At 43.2% G+C, this 25,674-nt stretch overlaps 1 protein-coding gene across 2 annotated transcripts in view; it reads right to left on the reverse strand.

Annotated features, from left to right (window-relative positions):
- The window catches only part of MTCL2 (microtubule crosslinking factor 2), a 74,925-nt gene that overhangs the window by 31,164 nt on the left and 18,087 nt on the right, over positions 1 to 25,674 (reverse strand). For both annotated transcript variants that reach the window (XM_066587523.1, XM_066587521.1), the window contains exons 3-5: positions 22,443 to 22,601; positions 12,549 to 12,602; positions 7,399 to 8,646 (exon numbers count right to left, since the gene is read on the reverse strand). In XM_066587523.1, coding sequence (XP_066443620.1) covers positions 7,399 to 8,646; positions 12,549 to 12,602; positions 22,443 to 22,601 — 1,461 coding nt within the window. The remainder of the gene's footprint in view (positions 1 to 7,398; positions 8,647 to 12,548; positions 12,603 to 22,442; positions 22,602 to 25,674) is intronic.

The raw sequence follows: 25,674 nt of genomic DNA on the forward strand, positions 1-25,674 counted from the left end.
GAATATTTTGAGGGGCAATTTTTCAGACTAAATGCATGAATTTTAGGCAGTTTTTCCAATAGGATTTAATTAGGAATTCTGCACAATGCATCTTCTGCAGTTCCTATATATGCCCAGTTACTTTCCGTACACACACACACACACACACACACCATTGTACATGGACACTACAGACCAAGTCCTAATCAGGGACCCGTCAGTGTGCCGGACGGATGGCTTTAGGTGCTTTAAGAGGAAACGATTATCACACAAAGGAACAGAAGTGAACGATAATCCTTCAGTCTAAAACGCAAGGCGACGATTGAACGACATTCGCTTCTCGTTCGTGATTCAGTTTCCGCAGGCAGAAATATTATCATTGGCTCGTTCACTTGTCGTTCCATTTAAGCAGTTCACTTCTCTTCAGGGTTTCACATAGCGAAGAACGATTCTCGTTGAATGAGACAATGATGAATCTGCCTGTTCAAACAGGCTGCACAAGAGCGGATGAATTGGTGAGGACGTTGCCGGCTTGTTCGCTCATGCACAGAAGATCGTGTCGTCTAAAAAGGACCATTCGCTCCCTTCTGCCCTCTCCTCTGCTGCACGTTCTTAGTGGGATCATAAAGTTTATCCAATAGCTAAGTGCAGGAGAGGAGAGATAATCAGTCTTGTAATCCAGCCTTACTGAGGATCTCCCACTGAGACAGACTGCAGATCTATATAAAGCGATCTCTGGAAGCTGGGAGATGACAGACTGAAAAGTTTTTAATTAAACCCTATTGCAAAAAGGGTTGTCAGCCCAAATTACACGCATTTACGTAAAAAAAATGAAAATGGGCAGGAAAAAGAAAAAACAAACTTTGCTCCATGAAGCTGTCCACAGCTTATAAATCCGCAGACATTCACCACTTTTACGCGAGTCGATAAATCAGATACCCTCCAGCGAGATTCTAAGAGATTGTCATTCAGTCTGAATGCATGCACCAACTGAGCAACGAACCAGGATTCATTCTCTTATCATTCAGTTCCTGCATGCATAAAAAAGAAAAGAAAATGACAGCCAGTGTATTGTAAATGAAAGCAGGTGAGCCAGAACGATCCCCGGCCCATTCCACCTCCAATCACCGAGTAAGGATTGATGCTGTGTAGAAAAAAGCACAAGAGCAATCATCAATGGGACCGCCACCGGGTCCTGTGTAAATGGGCCCTAAACACAAGTTTTTGCCCATGTGGCCATAACCTTCAAAGGAGTTTCATAAAGATCACAAATTCTTCCCCATCCACAGCATAGGAGATAACTTGTAGATCTGTGGGGGGGTTGCAGTCTGACCACTGAGACCCCCGCCAGTCTCGAAAACCGGGTCCTGTGTCCTCTGCTACCTGTCAATGTAGTGCTCGCTTTTTCATTCCCTGTGGCAGATAATGAGTGTTTAGTGCTCCATTCCTTTCAATGTAGCAGACAGAAATACTAGTGCTTAATGCTTGGCTATTTTGGCAATCCTACTGAAAGTGTATGGGACCTCAGTGCGCTTGCATGTCAGCAGTCCATGCGGTAAACCCACAGCGAAGAGAACAGAAGAGGACTTGTAATCTTGGTACTACAGAAACTAAAATGACAAGAATATGGTAACCTAGGCCATAAATTTCCCCCCATGCACAGAAAACGTAAAACGTAAGTTTGCATTACTGCATAATCTACCGGAATGGTTGTGGTTGAAGTAGTGGGTTGTAACTACAGCCCCGATAATACAGACTCGCCACAATCTGCACTCGTTTAGTTTAGAGAAATAGCAGAAGTGCAATGTGGATTGGCAGAGGTGGAAGACCGCTAACAACTGAATCAGTGACCAATACTGCTCCATCTCTCGCTAAGGAGAGGTCCTCGCTGCTCCGTGTAGTTTCAGATTGGTCATGGACCATCTAAGCAAGTGGTTTTCAAAGTTTAGCAGCCATGGAGCTTTTCTTGAAGCAAAAGTTTCTTATGGAGCCCCAAGAAAGCGGGACAGAGGGTGTGGTCAGGGGAGGGGTTAGGGGCGTGGCTTATCAGAACAGGATTTTTACCTTCATTATAAAAAGGACTGGGCCGTTTAAAAAGGAAAAAAAAAAAACACACACAAGAAGGAACGCTGGATGGGCTATTGATATACATTATATTTAATAATTAACATGCTGCGGAAATAAATCCTGCACCACATGTCAATATCCACACAGGTTTTGGGCCCCGTGTAGCAATAGGGTGGCCCATTGCCACCCCCCACTATTGGTCCCCTCTCTACTCACCACTACAGCTGTGTCCGGTCAGGCTGTAGTGAGGAAATGAACGAACAGCACCTGTGGTCCGCATAGCAGAGCCAGCTCATGTGATCTGCATTGCTATGCTTATCGCTGGTCCCGTTCATTCAGTTCCTCCCTAGAGCCTGTCCGGACACGGTTACAGTCGTGAGTAGAGCAGGGATCTACGCCTCTAGTCTGAGCCCCTGATAATCGCTTGTGAAGCCCCTTGGGCTCCACAGAGCACACTTTGTGAGGCCCTGCTCTAAGTAGTATAAAGGGAGGTCAAGTTGCGTTCCTCAATTCCTCATTTTGTTGGGATCTTTAAGAAAGAGACCCAATGTTAAAAAGCTTTCAAAAGAGGCCCGTAACTCCAGATGGCCAAGCCTAGTGACCTCCCACAGGACAGCTAGGTGTATTGGGCATCTCAGATATTACTTTTTCCAAGCGAATGCTTCTTTTCTAAAAACTACATTGTTTTAGTCCACCATTTACAGTAATGGCCACCACAGTTAAAGACTCCACTATTACGAGATGCAAGAATACATCCTGAATGAGCTTGTGTTCCTTTAACACGAGAGATCAGCGGGGGCCTGTGAAACAAGTAGACAGCTGTCTCTGCACAGAGGAATACGCTCCTTGTTGCTTCCAAAAAAAAAAAAAAAAACCCTCAATATGGCAAGCGAAGTTTTCAATATGTCTTCTTAAAATGAAATGTACAAACAACCAAACAGACGATCCAAAACTGCAAACGAGCCCGAGAGCTTTGCACAATATGGTGTCAAAATACAGGCCAAGGTTGGCAGACAGTCCCTGGAGTAAAATAAAGCCATTGTGTGCTCAAATGTGGAGCAACGGTGGCGGACAAATACTGCCATACAAGACTGGGAGCTGCCAGTGATCATTGCAACCATTCCCTTATTGCACCGTGGCAACTCCATGATCCAACTGGCGTACGGACAGAGTTTGGGTGTTAAAAGCATATTAACTGTAATTAATGGATTTGGGGGGAGAAAACAAACAACTGTTTTTGAAGGTCCTGACTGATGCTCTTTTCTGGAACACCAAAATACTGGAGACCAACGACATACAGATTTGCCGACTCAAATTTACCATTTTGTACAAAACCATACTGGATGATTTCTGATAGTCTAGCCTACCAAAATGCTCAATATGACAATTGCAATAGTGGTTGGCTGAAGGCTCGTTTGACCATTAGATATTTCTCTGGACTCTTCCATACAACACAAGAATGCTCAGCATTTATGTATTTTCCATATAGAGATCGAAGAAAGCTGAAGCCTCTGGGGTTAGCGGATGTCCTGGAAGTAGAAACCAATCAGGACCCGAAATTCAACATGCCCCAAATTCCTTCTTTTCCCCGACATGTCCCCATACAAATACAACAGCCAGACCGTCCCACTGAAATTGGCAGGTTCAGAAAACTTTATCCTAAAGTGTTTGGGGGTCTTAGGTCAAGTGCACATTTTTTGGGGGTGAGCATTATCTCTCCTCTCTCCTGTAGAGACATGAGATCCCAGGAGTTCAGGGTTCATCACTGCCTTCAGCGTTCTGTACGTGGTGCAATAAAAGTGGAGAGGAGTCCGCTCAATGCACTGAACGGTGGCTTCACCGGAGGGCAGCAGGGAAATAGGTAGCCAAGCAAGTATAAAAGCACACCTCGAACCTCATGGCATGTGTCCCATTAGCCAATAAATTTAGTTTATGGTGCTCACAGGACAAGAAAGGTTCCCTTCAAGTCTATAGGTGCCTCAGGAGATGAGCTACCCCTTCCATTCCTTCCCCAGACCTCATAACAACCCTTTAGGTATCTGTAAGGCAACCAGCTGCAGCAAGAGGCCTACCATCTATATTCTGTGTATAGGATAAAAAGCTGCGCCCCTCTGGCAAGTCCCACCCCTGAGCAGTCTGCCAATCAATAATGGAAGGGTCTTTTTACACAACAAGGTAAATTGGAATGAGCATGCAACCAGCAGGGTCACATAATCCGATATCATTTGCTGCCATGCATTTACACTGAATCATCACTGGGCAGCTTCATTCATTCATTCCTTCTGCCGCTACTTTCTATTCAGTAAATAGTTAATACGCTTGTTTACATGAAAGGATTTGTACTGACCATTTCTAGGTTCACTATTCCTTTAAGATGTCAGTCAATTCAATATACATTTCATGTGTGTGAATGCATCATCATACCCCGACAATTGCATACACCACATTTATTAAACAGCTTGTTCTCAGGCTCATTCATACAGTAGGTAGCACAGGTTATGGCTAGCACTAGCCCACCTCCTTACCCGTTAACTAATCTACACAAGGAAGGCATTTGTCCAGCTAATCTTTCACGCCTTGAAGAACAAAGAGCTTCGGAGTATACCGCTCGCAATAATTAGCTGAGACTTCAGCCTAAGGGCACAAAGGGTTGGCGCGAATGGGCTGAGACGGTATTATTGTACTACAAGGATTTTATTGCGCTAAACCAATTACACCTCAAATCGCCTGATCATAAAAAGCAAAGCACTGAAGAGTCACAGACAGGGCATCTACTAGATACCCAGTTACAGAACGCAGTCCACACGGCTATCTGTGACGTCTTAGTAATGAAGTATTAATAGAAGATATGATAAATCATGGAGACTAGAACCAGATAGAAGGACTAGGCACCAACAAGGAGCACTAGAAGGTTCTGGGCGGCCCAACAGTCTAAAGGTTCTTCAGATTCTACTCCAAGACCTGCACCTGTTTAGTGCAATGTCCGACACCTTAACGAATATTGGTTGACTACTTGTTGAATTTACGTATGAAGAGGTATGGGAGGTTGTAAGTGTGCAAGACACACTAAACTCATTTAGAGCTTGGAGGAACACCAGATAGGGAAGAGGCCTACATGGTAATAGTCTGGATATCTAGGAATCTAGCAGTTTAACACGAACATATGTAGAATGCAAGGCCTGACAAATCCGAAGAGCCATCCACCTAATGAGCCTAGACATTTGTTGCAGGGTGTTTCTATCCTATGGCCACTGATCACAAAAAAAAAAAATTACTACCGATGGCCTATTCTGCGGAAAGTCCTTCAACTGTTTACAACTGGACAACTCCTTTAACCCCTTAAGAACGCTGCCCTTTTTTTCATACCAGAGCTTTGTTTTTTTTAATGCGAGGAAGAAAAAAAAATATTAAGGCCTCATGTCCGCAGGCGGATTCTTTCTGCGGAATCTGGAGGGGGCACTCCGCTACGGATTCCACAGCAAAAACCCTCCATAGCATGCTATGGAAAAATGGTTCTTCATAACCATGAGTGGAAACCAATTGCGGTTTCCGCTCGCGGATGAGGAATCGCAGCATGCTCCATTTTACTGTGGTTCCCAAACGGAAGGCTTCCATTGAAGTCAATGGAAGCCGTCCGATCCGTTGCCTGTCTGATGGGAAAGAGGAGTTTAAAAAAAACAAAAACAAAAAACTGTACTGCGCATGTGCACTGGCCGGCACTCCCGCACACATCCACAGTACAGAAGAAAGAAGACACGAACAGAATACCAGGCCGCAGTCACGGGCGGATTCCATGCAGGTTTCCCCATGCAGAATCAGTGCGTGCCCGTGCACGAGGCCTTACTCAACAATGTAGCTGTCCGAGGCCTTGTTTTTTGTGGGATAAGTTGTATTTTTCAATTGTACTATTTGATGTACCATATAACATACTTTAATAACATTACATTTTTTCTTCTAGGAGATGGGGTGACCAAAAAAGTGCAATTCTGGCTTGTTTTCTGACAACGTTCACCATGCGGGATAAATAAAGAGTTACTTTTATATACTGACTTTTGTATACGCAGTGATACTAAATATGTTTGGGTTTTTTTATTTATACTTATCATGAATATGGCAAAAGGTTTTTAACTTTTTCATTTTTTTAAATAAATGAAAAAACAAAAACTGGATTTTCACTGAGTCCCCATAGGGGACAGTAACTTGTGATGGCTTGATTACTCCTGCAGTATGATGTAATACCATAGTATACAGCAATCTGACAGGTAATCAACGCCACAGGCATGGCTTCATAAGCAATCTGTAAGAGCAGCCCTGGTGGCTTTCAGAAGGACCCCAGCTACCATGGCAACCGACAGGCACTATGCAATCTCATCACGGGGAGCAGTTTGACACCCCCCCCACCCAAACATTGATCATTGGCATTTAATAAGTCAACAACTGTGATCAGCAGCGGGGGCTGTTGCGGGTAGGTGTCAGCCGTAAGAAACAGCCAACACCCGCATTGTATGGTACAGGATCGACTCCTGATCCCCTTACATACAAACCTCGAATCTGCATGACGTAAAATGTGCATCCTGCAGCATAAAGAGGTTAAATTTGTCCTCCTTGAATAGTTCAGCCCCAACTATTCTTATTCAATATACTCTTGACTTTGCAGACAAGACTTTCACATCACTTTCTACTCTTGTCTCCGTTCCTAGTAGTAAAGATCTCACTATTACAGTAGCTTTACAGTATTGTGGAGGACAGTTGAGAGCTCTGAAGCTTCTTTAATGTAGTCCATGCTGCGGTGATCACAAAATGCCCTCAATTTACAGCCTCGCTGCAATGTAATTTAGGCCAGTGAAATACCTCAGGCAACAATATTGATATTCTGCCAAAAGAGAGCGAGTGGAGAAGGGAGGCTAAAATAGCTGCTCATTGACCCATATTACTGGACTCTTGTCTCCTTTTATATTTGCTTCAGTATCTTAATGTGCTCAAGGATTTGACCACTCAAAGTGGCTACTGGGTGCTCGTCATGGTCCACTAACCCGTCACCACTAATACATTGGGAAAGTTTCACATTCGCACACTGTTGGGTAATCTCACTTTCCTGCTCCTATGCCATCTACAAGTATCCCACTAACACCCAAAATTCATGAAAATATCAAATATCCATGCACGGTCAGGGCGTAGAGTCCTATCATTAGTGAAATCACCATGCAGCAGGTTTATCATTAGTGCCAAGTATTCAGGTAAAAGGTTGGGGTGCAATAATTAAAGCGGGTAAGACATAGCCAGTCAAGAAGTTACTGCTATGGGGAGAGGAAGAGGGAAAAGGTTCTGCATGGTAATGTATGTAGCACTCACCTGTAAACTGCAGCAGTTCTCTTTCCTGGAGGAGTCTTTTGAGGTACCTGGACAAGTTGCGTCTGGCAGTAATGACAAAGAATCCAACTGTCCTTTACAGCACTCTCCGAAAGCATCTACTTTCTTGGTAAAGCAGTTCAGTTCCTGTTGTAGCACCACTAGTCTAGTAAGGATTGCATTAACTAGTTTGGAGTCACTTGTTACTTCGCTATTATCAAAAGCCTCCGTTAACAAGAGGTCTCCACAATCATTGTCTGTACAGAGTTTAATACCCGAAGGGAACCCGTTTGCATCAGATGTTAAGACCTCAATGGCTTTACTGATTATTTCCACTTGTGCTTTAATGCCAAAAACACTTTCTAAGTCTTTAAGTTTTGGTAATCTGGACGGAGAATTGTTACAAACATCTGAAGATTTTAAGATTCCCTTCCCGGCGCGCTCTTTTGAGTCTGTAGGATCCGTTTCCCCTCCTATTGGTCCCTCACGCCAAAGAGATGTGGGAACACACTGGGCAGAGTCTCCCGCTTCTGCGTCAGTTTCCATCAAGGGCTTTGTGGTTTGACAAGATGCCAGGTCATAACGTTGAAGATTTGAAAGAAGCACCCTGTTTTCATATTGGAGTTTTTTGACCTTCCCACTAAGTTCACCAATTTGCATTTTGGCAGTGACGAGTTCCTCTTGTGAGGGTTCACTAATGACAGAGCAGCTGTCCTCGGACAAAGTAATGTCCAGGTCGTGGTCAGACTTATATTTATTCAGTTCATTCATGAGCAGTTTATTTTGGTCCTCCAGCTCCATCATTGATCGTCTAAGCAGATCGGCCTCTTCTTCCACAAATTGAAGATGTCTTCTAAGTTCTACAAAGTTGTCCCCTGACTCTCCAGCTGGAAAAGCAAATCTGGAGTCTTGACCAAGATGTTCTCTTTCGGCATGAACCTTCATCTCATCCATTTCAGCTCTTAAACCCCGATTCTCAACCTCCAGCTCTACAATCCTTCGACTCAAGATGTTGGCTTCTTCTTCAACTAATTTAAGATGAGACTTCAACTCCCCTTCCCTGGAATGTGGAGAATTTGCTAGCTCTTCAACAGATAATGAGCTGTCCAGATCTCCATACATTGACTTGTATTTAACCAGTTCCTCTTTCATGGTGTCATTTTCTTTTGCTAACTTTGTTAGCTTTTTACACATTAGAGCAGATTCTTCTTTTGCAAAATGTAGCTGACATTTCAGATCAGCGTTGTCCTCCTAAAAAAGTGATAGAAATTAGGTTTAGATTTTGATGAAAATACAGAAACTATAACTTATGTGAGTCCAATGCAAAATTTGCTCTAGACAGATGGGTTTATTGTTTTATGTAACTTTTTCACATTAACAACATGGTGAACACAAATTCGGTGTGCACATTTTGTATAGTACATCACCTCCAAAGTCTTTACTTTGTGATCTCAAGAATAGGAATGTATTTCCTAATTAACTTTTGCCTTCCAAGTGAAGTTCTAATCTGTAACACAGATCATGTAAATGCTTCTCCCAACTATCGAGGAGCCCAGTAGCTGGAGCCAAAGTTCATGTAGGGCCATCCACAAACTCACTTAATGCCATGAGGAAGCCTAGACCCAAAATAAAAATGTATGCTATTTAAGTCTTGAAAACATGGCGTAGTAATTCTGGGTGTCGCCCACTATATATTGCGCTAGGTTTTTGTATTACAGCTTTCACCACAACTTAAGAGGTCTTATAACTCTCCAGAATATGCGGTTGTGCAGAGTACTTAGCACAATAGAAAAATAGCAGCGTCTTCTAGGCACCAAGAGTCTAACCACACAAGGCCCCGTATTCTGTTGGACACGGCTCTATGCAGAGACAGAACCTGAACCCCAGTGAAGGTCTAACAGGGCCCATATCAGTCATGTGCAATATGTAATACGGGAGACTGCTTATGTGGCAGAGGGGACTTTAGGCGGCTTCAGGTACCAGGGGCCGACTAGTACCTCTAAACCCCTATAGCTGCACCCCTGGTGTGTTTATCCTACAGAACACTAAGGCCTCTTTCACACGGGTGGCAGCGATTTTGCCGCAAGAAAATTACAGCAAAATCACCCCTTTTGTTCCAACAATATTGCTACTTTTTTGTGAAAATAATCTTGTATCGTGCAATTTTTTAAAATGCAAAAGTCAATTGGAGTTTCTAATGTAAATCGAAAACCGCAGGTTCGTGCTATGTGGCGCAATAAACAAGGAGGCTCCATAGGGAAACACGGGCTACAAGACATCGCAAATTGCGGCAGTATAGAGCATGCCACACATTTTTCCTAGCAACAAAGCATCAGTGAAAACATCACTAATGTGAAGGGATCCATTAGAAACCATGGGCTTCACATGCATGTGTTTAGTAGCGATGGTGCATCGCTAAGAAATTGCGCGATTTTGTTACCCATGTAAAAGCAGCCCAACAATGACTGAGAGTGGCTTCACATCTGCATCGGGACCTCCGGCCAGAGGTTCGGTCACACATCTGGCTGCAAACATAAGAAAAAGTGCTGCATGGGGTCCGCCTTGCGCTGTTTGGTTCTGGCCACAGACGAAAGTGTTCGGTCACGGTATTCCCCTTTCTTACTCCTCGAACAGAGCAGGAAGGGAGAATCCCCAGCTCAAGTGTGAAACCCCCCTTATCAGAAATGTGTTTTTGTAAATACTTGCATAAAAACAAAGATTCTGGAGAATTTCTTCTTATAAGGGCTCCTGCACACTTGCGTTTTTCTTGCACGTTTATTTCACGCGATTGTCAATGGGACTTTCTAATGTTAAAACCGCATCGCACAAAAAATGCAAAGCACCAACTTGCGATGCCTTTTTAACATTAGAAAGTCCTGTTCACAATCGCATGGGGAAAAAAAACGCGCAAGAAAAACTCAAGAGTGCAGGAGCCCTAAGGCTACATTCACACAGGCGAGTGCGATAGTGATGTATAAATACAGACTAAAATTTTTTACATTTGTGTAAAAAAAAAGGCACGTTTGAATACACCAATTATATGTTGTTATCTGTATTACATCCGTAAAAAAGAACGTGACGTGGACACAAAATCTGCCTGTGTGAATGAGGCCTTAGACCTGTTAGGAGAGAGAAGTGCTAAATAGCTGTATTCACAACGATCACCGATTGAGCTCTTTGGCGCTGTGTGGGCAAGGGACGCTTTGTTATAGACAAGCCGCATATGTTGGGAAGATTAATTCACTGTTCGGTTCGCCGTATTTTGCAACTGCCCTCAGCCATGATAATTATGTGATCGTTAACGAGATCTGGCTTCAGATTTAGCAAAAAAAAAAGCTCCAGGTGGTGGGGAAAAAAAAACCCTCACGTGACGCGCATTTCAAGACAACGCGGCATTGTGGTAATGGCGCGTTTGCCACTATAACTTGCTTTTAAAGAAAACACAGATGTAGTGGCCTTTTGTACCAACTTGTACAAATATTATGAGCGTGGCTTGCCATTCCTGACTGCGGCTCTGTGTGCTGCACACAGCTTCCTCTCTGTCATTAATCTACCATACTGCTGCCCAGAACAGAATAGCATTTGTCTACGAGCCCCCAGCCCCAAGAAAATTAAATCCTTCTCAAATGCCTTTACACTGTAATCAAGAGAACCGTTTGAAAGTCCCCCTTTATTTTTTTTAACGAAGGCAGAAGCCCTAATCAAAGCACCATTGAGATGTAGATTCTAATGCGGGAACAGAATACTAATGATCTGGCATAAATGAATATATTCAAATATGCAGAAGAGAAAAAAGAAGAAAAAAAAAGAAGAGGAAGACACTTTTTAATTAGTCCCAAAATAATCTAGCAGTACATTACCCCAAATCAACATCAGAAACCTTTCTGGCTGTTCTGTGCAATAGAAGGACAACCTATCCTGGTATTAACAAAGTCACCCAACTGCTTGGATGCTTACAGGCATGGTTGGCAAGATTTCAATAACCAAGGGCATGCAATCCATAAATGATGTTAGTCGGGTCTGCAACATGTGCAGATTGGTGGCAATGTACCAAGGCATGGCACATAGAAAGGACTGAGCAGTCCTCGCTGCAGATCCAGGATGGCTAAGATTTATTTTAGTGCAGCATCAAACAAAAAATACTAATTTTGCCGACTGCAAGTCAGATCCAAAAGCCCTCAAGTGGCCTTAGACATCAGCTATAAATACATGCACACTCTGCGCTGTTGTACAGTGTTGTCTGGGTTCTCAAGTGGCTTTTCAAAGTTTCATATATAACCCCCAGGGCGGGAGGCAGATGACTATATGTAGCGCCAGTCTGGGAGCGGATGGCATTACATAATTAATGTGGCTAGGAAACATTTGTAGCACAAAAGATACAAACTGCAACTAAGGGGACATTCACAATTAGCAGAAATGGTTCCGGTTTTCCGCAGTAGAAAATTTGCGCAGATTTTGACCCAGGTCCGCAGCAGTTGATAAAGTCAATCTTGGACATAACTCTTCAATGCACAGTACATTATAGAAGTCTGTATGGGCTGTAAATTCATTTTATTTACCGGTGAATAGGTTACAAGCTAATGGCACTGCTGGACAGATGAATGGTGACAATTTATGTAAAGGCTCTTTTAGACACAACGAGAAAAGCTAAAAATTCACTCAAAATAATCTTTTGAGAGATTCCAGTTCTGTCTAAATGCACTGACATCGTACAGCTTTCGCGCACGAGTCGTTGATTGCTCACTTGAATTGAGCAATCAGCTGTTATCAGCGTAGTCAGCTGTTATCACAGCAGGCTGCACTGATAAGATTCTCCCTGCCAGTGTCCTGCTGTGAATTCACAGCGGGGCATGGACAGTAAGCAGGAGAACACTACAGCTGTTTGCTTATGCAAAACAGCTGTATTGTTTGGCAAGAGATAAGTGGTGTCCGGCTGCGCCTGCATAGCTCTATAGTAGCTACTTATCTACTGTAGAGTATGCAAAGACGATCACTCAAAACAGTCACTCGAACTGTCGTTTGAGCGATCATCTGTCAGTATAAATGGGGTATAACTTGCAAAAATTACTTTTGACTGATATATTGCATACATTTGTTTTACATACACTACACATGATTCGCTTACAGTCTGTTGCACTCCTGCAACGTCTTACCTGAGGCAATGGCTTCTTTTCCAATTTGCCAGATCTCCTCCTTTTCAAAGAACACTGCAAATACAGAAAGAATGAAATTTGAGATATTAAAAGGCTAGAAAACAGGACAGTTGCCATTGGTTTTTTAACAAACCTTTCTAAAGTCATGAGCTTATAATTATGAAATTAGCGGCATTGAGGTATATTCGTTCCCAGAACGAGAAGCAGACCGATTTCAGAAGTTAGCCGTTTTTTGTGTAAAGGGGTACACAAAAATAGGAGTGCTGCCCAAGCCTGAAATTCCTGCCTGTGATCAGAGTCCTGAAAGAATCTTTTTACAGTCTGTACATTGTAAATTGTAATTCCCTATGCAGGCACTAGCCTTCCTTCTGGGCCAACACTGAAGTAGGTATACTTTTTTAAAGGGGTAATCCAGAGACAAAAAGTTTTCTGAAGTTTTCAATTATCTGCTGGATGGGTGTAAACTGATAAGATTGGTGGGGTGCACCTGATTCCAAGTACAGGGGTCTAGTTGGTCTCCAAGGGAACAGAGCGGAGGTTGGCCCTGCTTTGCGCACAACACTCTCCGATACTCACTGAAATGAATGAAGTGACGGTGAGCCTGTGCCACCTTCACTCCATTACCTTTTGAGACCAATCTAATCCCCATTTTCCCCATTTTCGGAATCAGTAGAGATCCAAGCGGTCGGCCCTCCACAATCAGTTTATATCCAGGGGATGGGTGAAAACTTGAATAAATAATTAAAAAAACAAAAAAAAAAAACAAAAAAAAAAAAACACACCACCTTTCGGTCCCCAGAATACCTTTTCTAGTTCTGTCCCTATTATTCCTCAGACTTCTTCGGCTCTATGCTAATAGAATTACATGCAATATAGCTGAAATCTGAAAAACTAACACCAACTGATTGAGACACTTGAAGGCGTTAAAAAGCAAATTAATTCAGCTCTTTGTGTTAATTAACGTTCTGCTTTTCTGGGCCAATATTAAGCAAAAAACAGCCAAAGGACACCCTTACCTATGAAGTTCAAGATGAATTATATATTAAAGAGAAACTTTCATTTACATTTACATGCAATTAATATATTTTTAATACTTTGATTTCTCTAATTGCTACTGAAATTTTAACTAGCGGCAGTCACCAGTAATCAGCGCCATTGTGAATAAATTACTGCTGATTCTGTCAGATTTATCCAATATTTCTGTATAAATAGATCCTAAAAGTCTTCAGCTGTGGGAGTTTACGCACTTCCTAGCTTCTAATGTGACTTCACCAATTTCTGTAAGATTCCCCTTTTAACCACAATAGACCTCTGTGCTATAAAGTTGCTGTGCAGCTCTAGCTTAAACTCCCTTTTATATGGGCCGATGATCAGGCATGAGCATTCACCCCATTATGGTCCTGTCTCAATACGCAGGCAGTCACCCAACGAGCAAGCAAACATTTATCGACCGATTTGATCTTTTAGGTCAGCAAAAAAAAAAAAAAAGGCAATTTGTTGGCAGGGGGCTGTGCTGCCCATCAACCACATTAAAGGGGGCTGTACCAGGATCACAAGTAATCCACAGGATAAGGGAGGGGGTAGTAAGTCCACAGTGAGGAGGCTTGGGGATGGGGGGACATGGGCCCCAAGTTCTGGGGATCAATTGAAGGGAATCTCACTGCTAAGACCACTATGAACCTGAGAAGTCACTGGTTATCTCCGGCAGTTCCAGCGACAATGATTGAATGAATGGAGTGGTGCCACACATGTGCAACCGCCACTGCATTCATTCTCCTCCTCACTGCGAGGAGGTGGGGTCCCATTTGGCACGGGACCCCTGTTCTTGTGATCAGTGTGAGGTCTCAGCAGTGAGACTCCCATCAAATCAGACTTCTTGCCTATCCTGTGATTAGGTGATAAGTGGTTTTTGATATAACCCCTTAGCAGAGTGATGCAGACTACTGCACTGGCTGTATAGAAGACAAGCCTAATATATAGCTTACCATGCAAAACAGATATAATGTCGGATAACACAAAGATCATGTGCCACTCAGTGACCCAGAACTGATGTCTTACATAGTCGAGTTCCATGTATTTATTGCCAGCTCACCCTCCCACACATGGTGAACACACCCTTTGCTGTCAGCACATTGCCCAGCTGTCCCTTAATAAATGCAGATTTTTGCTCACTGGAGGCAAAGATATTAGAGATAGACTGGGGGTGAGCAGAGGCTTTAGAAATATTACATAGTCTAGATTTTTAAAAAGAAGTGTGCACATAATGTGCCCGACAGCCGTCCCGCAGGCCACTGCCAGACCATCACTTCTGGACTTTACACCGGAGCGGCTCCTGTTTATACGGCTTGACATTCACTTGGTTTCCAGTTCTGCTAAAAAAAACAAGTGATTCAGGGCACTGAGCAAAAAAATGGCTCACTTATCAGCTGCATGTACACAAGATGATTATCGCCAGAATGCGCTATTTCCAGCAAGAATTTGGGCAACCACCATCGCATGGAAAACGTTGTTAAGATGCATTTTGGTAAATACGATGAACTAATAAGTCAATTCTATGTTACCCACACAAGCCTATACAGGGAACAGAGGAAGGAGGAGGAGCTAAGTTAGGGCCCATTCACATGGACGTATTTTCAGTCTCTATATTTTATGTACTAAATAGGGACTAATTCAATTAAACAGTGGAAAAAAGGAAGCGAAATCTATTGGACCTCCTTGCATTTATTTTGTGCACATGAAAAACGCAGTGAATACAGATGCAACACAGACGTAAAAAATGTGCATATGCACAAAAAGCACACACAAATACACAGTGCACTTTCACAGACCAAAATTCCATACACCTGTGTGAATGAGGAAAAAAAAAAAGAAGACGCAGAGAGCAGTAACACATGTGAAAAAAAAAAATTGGTATACTAACAGATCAGACTAAACATGAGTCAACAATGTGATGCAGCAGCCAAAAAGGCAAACACATTTCTGGAATATATTAAGAGAAGCATAGAGTCTAGATCACGTGAGCTAATTATTCTCCTTTATTCTCTTTCTTGTTCAGACCTCATTTGGAATACTGGGGTCACCCAAATTTTAAAAAAAGACCAACAAACTAGAGCAACTAGATGGAATAGCTACCGGGATGGTGAGCGGTCTACATACCATATCCTATGAGGAATGATTAGGGGATCTGGGAATGTTTAGCTTGCAAAATAGAAGGCTGAGTAGAGACTTAATAGCGGTCTACAAAAATCTGAAGGGCTGTCACAGTGCAGAGGGATCAGTCCTATTCTCATTTGTAGAAGGAAAGACTAGAAGCAATGGGATGAAACTGAAAGGGAGGAGACACAGATCAGATATTAGAAAAAGTAATTTTTTGACAATGAGGGTGATCAATGAGTGGAACAGGTTACCATGGGAGGTGGCGAGTTCTCCTTCAATGGAAGTCTTCAAACAAAGGATGGATAGACATCTGGCTGAGATTATTTAGTGGTCCTGCATGGAGACGGGGTGGGTGGGGGGGGGGGAAGGGTGTCCCTTCCAACTCTACAAGTCTATAAATACAATCTTACTTGGAGTTATTAGAGAATGTAGACTGAGCATCCTTTATGTCGGTGCCATTTGTAGCTTGGATGCCAGTTATACAAGGCCAGGCTTGCTCATAGCAGTCAGTGGAAACAATAGCCTTGTATATAAGTATACACACACTACACCAGCTGTAATATGCCTGGAACCAGGCAGGAAACACACAGGTAGTTTTTGAAAAAGTTTTCTAAACTAAAGTAGGAGTGCAAGTTCTCAGTTTATATATCTTCCACTCCTTTTCTACTTCTGCATTTGGTTCAGAAACCCTGCATGTGCGGTTCCAGTTTTACACCCCTCGCAGTATACAGCATTATGTAACATACAGTATGAAGACTGGATCCCTACATGGTTTATAAGCAAACACTCCAAACGCAGACTGACATTGATGGTTCTTGTTCCAAGTCTTCATGAAGATTCACAGATATCCTTGCAAATTTACCCCAGGCACTGTGTCAATTGTTTAACCTCCACGTGTCAGAACGACTGTAGTCCTCACCCCGGGCCCCACCACAACCATCCACAGAAACGTCATAGGGGAAGCAGCATGTGAATACAGAAAACCCCCAGAACAGACATTGAGCAGGCAATTATTTATCTTTGTAACTCTGACAAAGCAGCCATCTGCTCTCAGCAGCTTACACCCGGGTGCATCTCTCAAGGCCACCAGGCCGGTCGCCTCCTGATCCGGGCACCTCCTGCTGTCTTCAACCCATCAACCCAAACACATCCGAATGGAACACAGCAAGTGTCAGACGTGTTACTTCGAGGCACAGAACAATGCCAGAGCTGATCTAATAGTAATTGATATTGAAGACTCAGCAGAAAAGAAAAATGGATTATAGCTATCTACGGGAACATTTCTGGAAGTCGATTATCTTCTTGCTGGAGGCAAAAGGGAAGGGGGAAGGGGTGGTCAGTGCTGCCGACAATGCCAGGCCAATAGCAGATGAAAAGGAGATAGCCACTTTATACAATTCAGGAGCAGGGTATAAAAACCCTTGTGCCTGTTGATAAGCTATTGCTTGAAGGGATGAAAGATTAGTGGCTAGCGAGTATTTCTAATAGAAATTGTATATATGGATAAATACAGATATTTTGCATAGCTCCCTATACAATAATATTCATTAGATTGGTTTTTGCAAAAGTATTGGAGCAGTACTTTTATAAGCTGATTAGTTCCCTTTATAACTCCTAGAAACTATGCAGTGCTCACCCTCAAGATGCCTTATTGCCTAGTGTGCATGATACGAGGCAGGTTTACAAGTAGAGAAATAGTCACCTGCTATTGCAATGCTATTTAGGGGAATCCAGATTTCCTCTTTATTTTAGCATTCTCTGAACCTACTTTGTAGTATTTAGGCAGCGGCCATGAGAACTGCAGAGTCAATTCACTCTCATTTCTTTTCTTCTATATTTCCTATAGCACCAATAGGATTCTTCCATTGTTTGTCAGTTTAGTGGCCATACAGATTTGATATGGAATTGACAAACCCACCAATTTCAGCAGATCTGGCAGACCATCTATTGTTCTTGGGAGGCCACTTGCCACTCAACTGACAGCAGATGTCGCGGAGAATGGGGAATCAGGCAGTTGGATTTCAACTTCCTGACCCTTCTTTTCTTATCAGAGCAGTCTGGCAATGGCTTTTGCCCCCTCTCTGCATTCAGAACACACACACTTGGCCCATTGTGCATGTGTATGTGGGTGTCAGGTGGGACAGCTGTCAGACCGTATGCGAGTGGCCTTCCCAAAAGGTTTTTCTTTTTAAACAAATCTTTGGGAGGGTTTTCCATCCCTGCACCCCTCACCTGACTGCCTATCTCACTCTGGACGTCTCTTATGGTTGTTGCAGTCACTTCCATGCAGTGCAGCCTCCTGCCTGATACAGACACATCACCATGAGGTTGAGATTTTTCCCTGCTTTATCTCCTCCATGCTAGCTTTTGCAAGATGCATCAGCACAGAATCACATGACAAGCTAGAGCTAGTACCACCTCTGCCTTAAGGGAGGACAGTGAATCACTACTCTGTATATTCACGTAAATAAGCTGAAAACCTATAAAGTATCCAGTCAGGAGAACAAGCTGTGATCTCCTACATTATATCTGTAATCATCATCACTAACTGTGATAAGAGTCTCGGTGTACCGTCCACCCTCCCCCCTCCTACACGCAACGATTATCGCTAAAAAGGCCGAACTAAAAGAATTGATGACATTTTTGCATAAAATTAGACATACAGATGATGGCTTTTGATAATCTGTATTTATTTCATTAGCCAAGTTATTTGATCGACCAGACGGGTGTGTGTTTATGCGAGGGATAATCTGGCCAGCAGGATTCCATTGTCTTCTCCTGCCAGGAGTCTCATTATGTATGAAGGCAAATAGACACTTTCCCCTCAAGTCGGCAAGCTGCTCAAAAGACTGCACGAATTCCATTCAAATGGAAAGTCTTTTGAGCGACCTGACGACTATTTTTACGCCAGTGGTGAACGACAAGTGAACAAATACTGCATAGCTGCCTGATTTACACGTAACGCTTATCGCTCACTTTGGGCCGTTTGAACGAATTTTGAGCAATAATCGTTGCATGTAAAAGGGCCTTAACTAAGAAAGATGATGCTAGCTGACTTTTCACTGGAGTGGCCCTTTAACTGATACCAGATAATGATTCCCAGTCCTGACGACACAGACACCAGTGCTAGTATGGGACCTGAAAAAGCTCACTTGTATGCCCTAACAAATGCCTATGAAATTTTATATGCTCTGGCACAATCTATTGCCAGTACCTTTATTTTTTTTTTTTTAAACAAAAAGGGCATCAATTCCAGAAACCGTCTAGACTAAAAACTAAAAAGTGTGTATGTTGCTCCTCGAGATCAATATTAGCTTGGTCCTAAAAGGGTTAACGAGGGTTCCACTGAGAGGATGCATCTTAGAAACAAATCCTACTACTATAAAACATACCAGGCAGTTTATTCTCCCCACCCTGGCTTCCTAAAATGGCAAGGCTATAACAGCTAAGTGTGCCTTACAGATCTCTGGCGGCCCTCGCTACTCTTGGCTTTCTGCCACGTTACGAACATGGTGCATTTTTTGAAAGTACTCTTTGTGTATTTCTAAACTCAGAACGGTTCTGCATATTTAAACGTGAACCGCTGGAGAAAACTTCCAGCTGCTTATGATCTAATCCTTCATCCCCTCCTCCCTTCTTTTTTTTTGTACAAACCAATACATTCAGCCAAAAAGAAAAACCCCTTTCAAATCTATGTTACCAGCAATTGCTGCAAGCAAAACTCTGGAAGCAGAGCCATGTGATTGTACTGATCTGGAAGCTACAAAATGCTGTTCTTATACTCTTAGTTAAAATAGTACCGGGCATGTGATGAGATCTGATAGGGGCCCGTTATACCTTCTCCATCCGCCTCCAAGTGGCTTAGGGCAGAGACAAAATAAAAGTAGTAGTTAGTAACCAGATAAATCGTAGAAGGCATTTACACTGAATGGCCAACTACTATATTAGAACTACTCATCTAGTAGCACGTTGGCCCTCCATTGGCCTACAAAACTGCAACAATTAGTCATGGCATACATTTACAGGTATAAGAGAACTCAATGTGTGAAATCTTGGTCCCAATTAGTCTTGCACCAATAATCATACCCTGTTCAAAGTCATTCAGATCGCTGGATTCTCCCATTCTAATGTGAATTCACACAGACTGATCCACTGAATATTTGTCATTTGATTGGATGCTGTAATGTGGGGGTTACGTGCCTAATGTTCATACAGGCAAGAGCTGGGGTCTCTAATATAAAGTGGCTGATAATTTTAGAAAAATATTACCAATGGGCAGTCTGAATGTGGAGAAAACCCCTTCACCTAATTTTTTTGGGTATAAAAATCTAATTAATATTTCAATTTAAGAAGGGTAGCAAGGCTTGACTGGTGCCAACTGTATAGCATCAATTCAGCTTCGAGTTGGACTGCCAACTCAAAGACGAGGTTTGGCAGCACCCAAACAGCTTTTCCATATCTCTTTATGCCCTACAATTTAACATAAAATTAATTTAGAGGAATAGGCTTTACAATAAGACAGTCGCCATCGCCGAAGGCTTCAACAGCATGGCTGCCAAAAAATAATCCTTGTTTTTTTTTCCATCTCTCCAAGTTGCAATGTGATGCCTGCAAGTCCATTCAGATCTGCAGACTCAGTGCCACTTGCCAATAATGTATACCCAAGCCTAGTAATTATCACTATTATTACAAAACAAGTCTGTTTTACTAAATACCTGTATTGACCAAGAAATAACAATGCTGCAGATATAATCTGCCGGTGCCAGCAACCGCTGACCGACAATAAGCATGTTGTTGAGCAGGGGACGACTGATCGTTAACATGAACGGTTGCCCCCATACAGCTGTCACTGATAACCTGCGTAGCTCCCCATTTACACAGGGAGATGTGAAGCTAATCAGCAAGCCTTTTTATGCTCACCTAACTGACTAGATCAGCTGATCGAGCGTTTATTGGCTGATCCTTCAGCCTTTTACATGGCCTGACTATTGGGCAAATGAGCATTCATAGGAACGTTCGAGCCAGATAAACAGCCTGTACAGATAGTCCCCGACTTGCGAACGTTCGATTTACGAATTTCGCAAGATGCAAACAATCTGTTCTGCACAGTATGATGTAATGCTATGGCATTACATCATGCTGTGCAGGGACCGGGCAGGCCTGATAGAAGCCTGTCCGGTCAGATCGCGGGACACTGTGCGTTTGTTAGACAGCCAGGGGCCTTCTGAAAGGCCCTAGGGCTGTCTATGCAGAGCGCCTATCAAGCCGTGCGCTTGATGGGCACTCTGCATAGGCAGCCCTGGAGCCTTTCAGGAGGTCCCTGGCTGCCTAGCAACCGCACAGCGTCCTGCGATCTCATCGTGGGACGCTGTACGGGCCCCCTGAACGTCGGGTGCAGGCTGTTTCTTACAGCGGGCACCCCGCGGCAGCAGTTCCGACGAGCCGCGCCACTCGTCAGAACTGTTAACACTTTAAATACCGCTGTCAGAGCGGTATTTAAAGTGTTAACAGTTCCGACAAGCAGCGCGGCTCGTCGGAACTGCTGCCGCCGGGTGTCCGCTGTAAGAAACAGCCTGCACCCGACATTGTATGGAGCGGGATCCACCCGCGATCCCGCTCAATACAACCATTTGTTCGGACTTGCGAACAAAGCGACTTGCGAACAGGCTCCTGGAACGGAACCTGTTCGCAAGTAGGGGACTAACTGTTTAGAAGGAGCTTTACTATGTGATGTGATATTCCTCTGTTATTCTTGGAAATGTAACACCTAGTTGTCAGTTTAATCATACAAAACGTGGATGGCGGTGTCCCTACACACTATCGGATTAGTGCTGACTGTGTTTGTGTGCAGTGACTCCCCACCGACAGAGAAAAACTATAACGCCCAATTGCCAATTTATTTAAGGTCCTTTTAGACACAATGAGAATCGCTCAGAAAAAAAAAAGTGCTCAAAGCTGTCTCTGCGATTTTCGTTCTGTCTAAATGCAGATACATCGTGCAGTTTTCGTGCACAAGTCGTTGATCGCCAAATTCTAGCTTGTTAGAATTAAGTAATCAGCTGTTATCAGTGGAGCAGGCTGTTATCAAACGGCTGCGCTGATAAGATTCTCTGTGCCTGTGTCCTGCTGTGAGTTCACAGCGGGGACACTGGCAGTCAGAGCGGAGAAGAATATAGCTGTTTGCCTATGCAAAACAGCTGTATTGTTCTATTAGCAGCAGCAGCTGTGTCCTGTTCTGCTTGCATATTCTATAGTAGCTACTATAAAGTATGAAAAGATGATCGCTCAAAACTGTCACTTAAACTATAGTTTGGGCGACTTTTGAGCGATCATCTATCAGTGTAAATGGGGCTTTACACATTTCCAAGAGGAATAACAGAAGAATATTACAAAACCGTTCTAAGAGATGCTCCAGAATTATTTAACAAGCAAAAAAAAGGTGTCCACTTTTTGAGGACTCGATTTTGTCCGTATAATTTTTTTCCCCAGAAGCCACGAGAATGTATCAATTTATTATATTTTTTAAATAGGAGGCTATGGTGGGGTAAACGCAGGTTTCGATGTCCTCCCCTTATCTCATGCTACACAGCTCGGGAAGTGTTGAGCTAAGGGATGACATATCTGTAATTACACAGAGAATTAAGGAGAGCAGAGCGGTCCTCTTGAAAGCGTTGAGACAAATACATTTTGGTAAGAAACATTCTTGATCTCCACTGTTATCTGGAATGAGATCTTTACCTCCTTCACCTTGTCCATCTCATTCTGAAGTACTTGTTTGGCCAGATCGGTTTCTATCAGTCGTTGACGCAGATCCTCGTTCTCGTCCTCGAGCTTTATCCTCTTCTTCTCTATAGCTTCCAGCTCATTATGAAGGCGCACAGAGACATCTTTGGCCACCTGATTAAAGAGACTCAGAATAAGTCAACCAGGAAAATAAACTGTAGCGATACACAGTGTTCATTCTTGCCACTGGTAGGGGGTCACAGTGACCGGACCCCCACATGGTCTATTGAGCATATGGTGGGAGAACAACTTTAAGGAAAATGCTGACTTTTCTTTTGCAACAAGATTGCTTATGGAAAATCCACATTGTTTTACTGTATGTAGCAAAATAGCGGATGAGATTTTACTAAATCTCATCCACACGCTGCAATAAAAAAGGCCGTATTGTAAATTGACCTGTTCTGCAGATTTTAAATCAACAGCATGTCAATTCATACTGCAGGTTTTCAGTGTGAATTTAACCCTTAGGATTCCACAGAGTGAATATGCAGAGTAGCAGCAAAATCTGCAGCAGATTTTCAGTGTCAGAAAAAACATCACACATGGAGGTACTACAAACAATGCTGTAAATGCCATGCACACTAAGTTTTTTTTTTGTTTGTTTTTTTTTTACAAATAGGAAGAAAGTGAAACATAGAAATAAAAAGGCATGAAGAAATCTCAAAAATTAATTTTTATTAAATCAAGTGTAAGAATTTTCCACCATTTACTCAAATTAGAGAAGAACTGCACGTGTTAGAACATTTCCAGCAACTTCTTATAATGTACAAACATGTTTATTTTCCCTTCGAGAATGTGGTTGCAATAATGGCGTAGAGGACCAACATCCTCTCTCCCAGTACACACAATGCTGTTCAGTTGTGCAAAAAGTAGTTGCAAACAATCCATGATATGCAAAGTGCAACCCGTGTAATCGCTTCCCACAGAGCTGCTGCCTGTCATTTTCCATGAGTCATCTCCTCATTTCCATCTGTACATGAAAGCATGTATTCTTTGTTCATTATCCTCTGGGATTATAAAACGAGGCAGTATGCAAATGTCCAGACCTCACATCCTAACTCAATTACAGAACAAAAAAAAAAAATTATATAAAAATGTATATCTTTTTTAAATATAAAATTGATCCAAACAAACATTCTAACATATCTATAATACAGGTCAAACGCCAGAAACGACATCATTCTCAGCGGCTCACGCCCCAGGAATCCTACTAACCCCAAGACACAGAGGAGTGTGCTCAGAGTACACTGTGGGTCTGGTCAGTGCGAGGAATGCCATCACATAGCAGGAGGGGCGCTGGGCTTTCCTGCTGGCGTTCCGCTTGTGGATGATGAAATATGTTGCAATCCCAGTTCTCCAGCTGTAGAGCAATTGTCAAGAGATATTGGCACTGCACATAGCTGGATCCTATTCCTACACGTGCTCCTATCTATTACTAGTCCCTATATGTCGCCCGATAGCCCTGAACAACAGAATACTTAGCTATACATCCCCATGCCCAGTACTACCGTACAATATATAGGAGGAAATCTCATGTATAATGTGATGGCTGAAGTAGCACTGACACCTACTACAGCATGGAATTGTTTTTTAAGCAAAGTAGGCCTTTGATATACCCAGCACGGATTATTATTAGGCTGGGTCCACACGGCGGGCGATCTGGCATTCCGCTGCAGAAAGCCTACCTCCAAACTGGCACCATTTCGTGTATGTTTCGAAGCAGAATTCACCCCCTCATTGAGGAGAGTTGAAGATTCCACGCGGGAATGCCGATAAAATTAACATGCTGCGGAATAGAATTCCACGCTGCATATCAATTTCCGCAGCTAGTGGACGAGATTATTAAAGTCTTGTCCACTTTACTGCCACTGTAAATACCCAAAGTGCAATCACCGCATGTGGCCAAAACTTTGCCCACCTACAATGAGCAATAGCCGGATGATTCCGACAGTTAGGACTCCTGTCTACGGGCATAAGCATAACACGCTGCGGTTCAGCAGTTCAGTGATGAGGGGACTCCCCGCGGAGATGAAGGAATCCCCTGCCATAGCTGTCACAGCTGTGGCAGACGAGCGTGATCTTCTTCCATTGCTTTCAATGTGGCTGGCACTGCTGCCACCAGCCCCATTAGCAAGGTGAAGCCCCTGGGTGTGACAGCATCCAGGGGTTTCACACCCAAGAAATCCCCTGCTGCGTCTGCCACAGCAGGGGATGGCAATCCTCTCCCATTGCTTTCAATGGGGCTGGCGGCAACAGCGCCTGCCCCATTGAAAACAACGTGCAATATCGCAAAAAGAATGGGCAGGTTGCGGTTTTTTCCCCACACTGCATCGCTGGAGTGGAAACATCGCAAATGAGAATGAAACCATTGAAATTCATTGGTTCATAATTATGCGTTTTCACTTACCCTCGCATCGCATGAAAAACATACGATTTCCTTGTCATTGAAAAGGGGCCCTTATGGGACCACAGAGGGCTAATGTCACATCTGTGTAAGGGCTCTGGAGCATCTGGTGGCACCATGATGGCAATGCCATGCAGAAGCCATAAAGGAACAAAACAAGTTAACTATGTCAGCCATTTTCATATACAATGATTCTTAACAGGTTTTCCCACAGGTCTCACTGACAACCCCTACGGTGGCCATTTACTGTTCCGACCTTTGGAAAACAAAGGGCAGAAATGGAGAAGGACATCTGATAACATAATGACTTATTAACGCCATCTTTCTTTACATGGCAGGCTTTAGTAGCCGTTCATATGATGTATGCAAGGGCCGGGGCATTTTACCACAAAAGTCACCACACATTAGACATGCCCAAGCGCCTGAACACATACAGCTAAGTGAATTCTGGCTCTCCCCTTTACTACTACACTTCATGCAGCCCCCGGCCTCCTAAATACTGAGCCTCTTTGTTTTAAAGAAGCAGAAACTGGTAGCAGAAGAAGTGCAAGAATGGAAAATGGAGCCATGTGAAATAGGAAGATTGGAGTCAGCAATGTAAACACAGGCCGAGGCCTGCAAAGAGTTGCTAGGCAACCAGGCTGGAGCGCCTGCTTCCTGCAATACACAGGAGACTGAGGTACAGTAGCTCTTTACCGACTGTAGACCAGAGCAGCACAACACCGAGGCCTCATATATCAATGTGGCGGGCGGCCATTAAATCTCCTTGTTGCCATTGTTATT

The sequence above is a fragment of the Eleutherodactylus coqui genome, chromosome 13, assembly GCF_035609145.1.
Source record: "Eleutherodactylus coqui strain aEleCoq1 chromosome 13, aEleCoq1.hap1, whole genome shotgun sequence".
Lineage (NCBI taxonomy): Eukaryota > Metazoa > Chordata > Amphibia > Anura > Eleutherodactylidae > Eleutherodactylus > Eleutherodactylus coqui.